The sequence below is a fragment of the Hetaerina americana genome, unplaced genomic scaffold (genome assembly GCF_022747635.1).
Source record: "Hetaerina americana unplaced genomic scaffold, ioHetAmer1.1.p SCAF_499, whole genome shotgun sequence".
Lineage (NCBI taxonomy): Eukaryota > Metazoa > Arthropoda > Insecta > Odonata > Calopterygidae > Hetaerina > Hetaerina americana.
This window is the reverse complement of record NW_027287094.1, coordinates 56501-62500: the sequence shown is the minus strand read 5'-3', so window position 1 is coordinate 62500 and position 6000 is coordinate 56501. Positions and strand designations below refer to the sequence as shown.

The following is a 6000-nucleotide window of genomic DNA, read 5'->3' as shown; positions in this document are numbered from 1 at the left end:
ACAAAGCAAGATAAGCTTGCATATGTAATTTCAAAAACCTACTCATAAGACATACAAACAATATAATTGCACTGCATTCTCCTTTGATCACAGCTAACACAGGTTTCAAGCGACTACTATAGAGTTTGCTCAGGAAAATTTTCCTCCTTTTTTTCTGGAATGCATTATCTATCTATTAACATTTATGTAGTTCACATGAATAAGTGCAACGGAAACCCTGGCAGCACACAGTCATAACAATCAATCTCTACATGTTATTACAAATGGGCGGCAAGTAGTAATCTATGGATGTAGTGAATTTATAGAAGTAGTGATAAATATATAAAGGGTCTGACATTATATCAAAAACAATTATGAAGATTAATTCATAACTTTAAATTGAAAATCATCTGGCTGTTTGACAGTTCCCAGAAAACTACCTTCTGTGGCAATGAGGAAAATCAATATCCATACTTGAGGCTGGATCTTTTAAGATCTCTAGCCCCAGTAGTTTCTAATGTCATTTTCACTGTTAGTTCTCTAACTCCCATGGATCTTCAGAAAAATATTGATTAAATAGCAAGTAAATAAGAATTATTATAATTGTGCATTGCTAAAAGTGTAATATTTAATTGTGAGAGAGAGTGATTAAATGATTATCTTCTTTAATTGGACCTATTTGACCTATTAAATGAGGTGTGTACAATCCGCACACAATTTATACAACCACAGTGCACCACAATCTGATCATATTTAACGCTACAAAGCCTTAGGAAACAGTATAACTTCAAAAATTTATAAGTCAAACTTATATGCCTACATCTTGCATCACTTTTGCACATTCCGTAAGCATGTCTTATTACCATCAGGGAACCTCACTACTCTACCACTACTCTCTTAAATGGAAAAAATAAATTCCCTTGCTTCACAAGAAGAATTGTAATCACCAATTGCCTGATCACTAGCTCCTACAGATACAATTATCAACACTAGAATTCGTTTTTCCACTAGAAGGTCCACTATTTAAACTCATGCTTTTATCATCATGGATTTTTCTAGACCTTTAGCTCCAGTAGGGACTACTGTCACTTTAGAAAATATTACTTAGTACTACACATCAAATACAAATATAACTACCAGTACATACATATTTTAATAGATATTTTTGCAAATTATGTCATACTTTACTTAAAAACAAGTAGTACAACTAAGATGAATTATTGCAATATATCCAGCACTAAAAATATACCTATATATTTCATTATACTAAAAATAATGGTGTTGGAAAAAGGCTGTGGTTCAGTATCATGCTATTTTATAATGCCAACTAAGTACTCCATAAATAGCTGACATTCCCTGAATATCATGCTCTCACATATGGCCAACCATTAGCAACGTAAGATTGCAGTTTAATCAAACAAGACTAACTGATTTGATTCATTAATCATTCATTGTGCAACAAGCATCTAATATTAAATCCATAACTTCATTCACTGGTTTAAAAATCTGCTTTACACAACCCTTCCTGCAAGCATCAAACTTGGGTGTATGGCTATTTTGTACAGGACCCAGTTCTTATTATCCCTTGAGATTAGAAGAGGCTGGAGGAGGAAAAGTTAAAGATTCCCACACTACACCCTGCCCCACCATGGATGCTTCACCATTGGCCTAATCAGATGTTTTCTAATTTGATCACTTCTGTGAGCATCGTGTCTCATAGCATTCTCATAACTCACACTCTGGAATCAATGCAACATAGGATTAAGTGCAGAGTCCTCAATGACTTCATTTTTAATGCTAATTGGAAATGAAAAAATAGTAGCTTTGCAATTCCACAGAAAATTTACTATGATAAAACCTGGGTTTCGACATTCAACGTCATCTGAAGATGATGTTAAATGTCAAAATCCATGTCGTATCGTAGTAAATTTTCTGTGGAATCACAGTTACTATTTTTTCATTTCCAATATGAATCAATTCCGTAAAGTTACACCGGAAACCATCAATTATGCTGAAGTCACCAATTGTCCTACAAGTCTCCATATTTTAAAGAGTAACTAAGCACCCTAAAAACATTATGCTGCTCAGAATTTCATTGCAAGCTATTTGGAAGGTCAGAAATATGTATTGTAGGTCTGATTAAATATTATCTAGTGTGCAATGTGCTAAAATGTGAGCACATGAGCTTTATTTTGAATGAGTAAATACTCTACTTCTCTACATTTGACCTGTATAAATGCGGATATTCAATATTTATCTATGGAACCAATGGTGGCCACCCAAAGGATTCAAAGGCTTTTGGTATTCCTAACTTAGTAATAGGGTACAATATATCCAATTTATGTTTTTAGTTAATAATGGAAAATCACTATCTGCGGCTAAGGATACATTTAATAAAGATTGAATAAATAATGAATGCACCCAAATGTTTAGCCCAGACACTTAAATGAATTCATGAAACCATAACATGCCACACGCTTTCAATGCAAATTTGACTTACGCTACACATATAATTTTTAATTTTACTTTAAAAATAACAGCACCATCATAATGGTATACATAAATTACTTATGAATTTCTAAACATAAATGAATGTCGTCCAAGGACCTATTATGTGTGGAATAAATCAGTTAATAATGCATGCAACTCTGAGCAATACAATAACTATACATGTAGACACAAAATATATGTTTCAAAGTATAATGGAATTTATTAAATAACATTTTATAGCATGCACTTCACAGGCATTGAGCAAATCTGAATTTAGTTTTCCCATGTTTTCCAAGTGAATTTTTGCACTCTTTAAGGGTAATATTTTATGCAAATGCAGTGAATTTTGGAGTAAAATACCCCCCAAGGGAAATTAAATCTGAGAAAAAGTCACCATTAACCGATCATCACATAACAAGACACGCTAAGGAGAAATATTTCTTCCGTTCAAGGATGGGCGAATACCACCAGCCTCAACAATCAAGGCAAGTGTAACCTGCAGAAAAAATTAGGGTGACCTGAAATTATATGATTTTTAATTCCAAATTTTTGAGAATAATAGTAAGTTCAAAGTATTGTCCTACCATTCTCCTACCTTGTCTACCTGATGCAATTCAATAGGCACATTAAATTTGCATGTCCAAACAATTTAACATTTTTCCTTACAGTATAGACATTCATGAATACATTATGAATTAGTAAAAATGCATAGTTTTTTAAATGTAATGGGCGACCTAAATTAAAATTCCTCTCATGGTTGAAATATCAGAGTTTGGAGCATATGACTTTATAAAGCATCTATGCAGATGAATGTTAAACAATTCCATGACACTTGTTATTTTTATTTAAACAATTGATTAATATAAATGACTATTGCTGAACGCTTATTACAGTTTTGAACAGGAAGTTACCTAGACCCAGCCAAGATTTGATAATTCCTAAAAATGAACTGTTAAATACTAAATGATACAAATTTTTAAATGCTTTTTATTGATGGTTAAGTATTACGTAGGGATGTTGCATTCGCAAACAAAATCATTCCTGCTAGGGATTATTCACCTAACATCGTATTCTCACTCAAAGAAAGCACCTACTGATGACAGCTCAATTGTACTGCTGTAATAGGTAGGCAGTTGTTTCGTAGCATGGCATTTGGTTAGCTCAATCCACAACATGAATGCTACATCAATGGACATGGTTGTCATGCACAATTCTTTATTTTCTTGCAAAGTATATAACACACTAAAAGCTACTAGTTGAAAAAAATCATTAGATTGGTCAATCATAGTGAATTTCATTAGAATTCCAGTCCAACGATATGCCCATGTTTCCCCGGTCACTAGAGTTCATCGCAGCCTAATTCCCAGCCTGAGGATTCATTTTGTTTACGATTAATCTTAATAAAATTGGAAAAAAATCAACGTACACCTTAAGTCAATTACCAATATTATGGACTTCTGCTTTAACATCACAAAAATGGTAAGAATTACCTGCAAAGTATGTTCTTTTGCAGTGCAATGCCAATGAATGATGCGGAGGTGAAGACTAGGCATATAAAAATGGCAAATTAGCTGATTATGATCAACCTGTTTCAATAATTATTGCCTTTTTTTCATGTCACTAACATTTATAGGCAAAAAAACTTAGCACACGGCTAATATCCTTCCCGATGCCTTTCATGCAATAGCTGGCCTACAATTAACATTGCAGTACCGGGAAATTATGTACTGATCAAAAGATTGGAAATTTGGCATAAAATTATCTAATTGTTTCTTGATCGACATTTAATCAAAAAGAATGGTCCATTTTCCTTTTTCTTCTACAAAACAAAGGGCCAATCATATTTCCAAAAAAAATTACATAAGCATCAATGAAGTATTTTTGCCACAAACATCAAACAACCACACTTCTAAATCAATAGGCGAATATCAACAAGAAGTACATTTTTTGTTTATAGGGAGTTGAGTCATAATGGGTAGGTGACAACTTCCATCTGCAGCAGTTTAAATGATACATCAATTATTCATATAATTGTATGGAAACTCATGTACCCTCATCCAAAACCACAAATATTATGAGATAGTACATTACAAATGGCTGATTAAACTCAACTTGAATGATGTAGCTAGAAACTTAAAGTGCTATGTTAATATGTTAGTGCTACGTTAAGATGCTTAATATTTAAAAATTCTAAAAATAAATTCCACATTTAAAACATACTTCAATAACTTTCTAATTACGAAATCAAATTAATTTTCAAGGGTAATTACACTCAAGGTACTGCAATAGGTAAACTTACAGCGAGACGCTTCTCTCTCCATTCTCGAAGAATTTTCGCCCGCTCTATCTTTGAGCTGTCTTCTTGGGTATGGAAACGAGACCGGAGCTTAGCCAACTCAACTAACTTTGACCTAAGTTCTCTTTCCCTCCGTAAACTGGTCAATATTTGCTCTTGCTCCTGAGCAGTAAGCAATTGTGAAAATGGCCGGAATTGTTCTTGAAGTTCCCTGGAATAAATATATGCATTCTTCAGAAGACAAGTTTACCAAACATGTTAAATATTAATACTGGTAAAACCAGAAAACTCTTACAGAATACAACCCAGCAGGAGTAAGTAATACTCCAGCTTTGAAGAAATATCCAAATACTTCCAATAAGTGATCCTTCATATTTTATACTGGAGTGACCACCTAGACGATATGATCAAAAACTGAAGCCACTAAGTTACAGAAAATTCCCATTTAGCTCACCTGTCTTCCTTGGATAATTTCTTCTTTGGTGCATTTGGCTTGTCTTTCCTCATTGGTGCGAAAAACTGTGCAACCAATTGATAATCCCTAGCAAGGCGTTTACGGCGTGCTCTCTCCCTCAATCTTCTTGTGTACATGTCAACATGAGCTAGTTTAAGAGCTGCAAAACAACCATAAAAAGTCTTATTGCACGTGTCAGCAAAAAAGGGACAGTTTTAAATACAAGTAGCATTTTACATCCATCAAAATACGTTAGGACTACATTATCAGTGTTTTTAGCGATAAAACCAATTGAATTTTTCAAATTTTGGCACAAAATTGGATAGGTACCTTTTAGTGTGGTTCAGATTGAATAAATGTTTGATCACTGAAATACTTAATAACTGATTGATTCATCATAAAAATCTCAAAAAATTTGAGACCCTATTTCTTTGATTTACATAAATAAATTTCATTATATTACCTTTTTTACAATATTATGTACAATGCAACCACTAATAATGGCCCGACTCAACACTAAGAGTTACCATATTTCCTGGCCCATAAGATGAACTTTTTTACTACACAATGTGCTCTACATTAAGCCTACAGTATGAGAGCATAACTTAGACCTACATGATTGCTTTCAATACAAATCCGATAATATCAAAATAATAACAGAAACTCAGCATCAAATACTAAAATTAAAATAACCTTATGGAATATAAAGAGAGAAGGCTGTGTCTTAAGTATTGCCTTTAAACTTGAATTGGTAAATTTTGCTTCAAAATACAGAAACAAG

General features: G+C 33.2%; 1 protein-coding gene across 1 annotated transcript in view; it reads right to left on the bottom strand.

The window, feature by feature from the left end:
• Positions 1-6000, bottom strand: part of LOC139693436 (transcriptional adapter 2-beta-like) — a 39410-nt gene that overhangs the window by 14685 nt on the left and 18725 nt on the right. The window contains exons 8-9 of the mRNA XM_071591575.1: positions 5220-5379; positions 4769-4976 (exon numbers count right to left, since the gene is read on the bottom strand). Of these exons, the coding sequence (XP_071447676.1) occupies positions 4769-4976; positions 5220-5379 (368 nt within the window). The remainder of the gene's footprint in view (positions 1-4768; positions 4977-5219; positions 5380-6000) is intronic.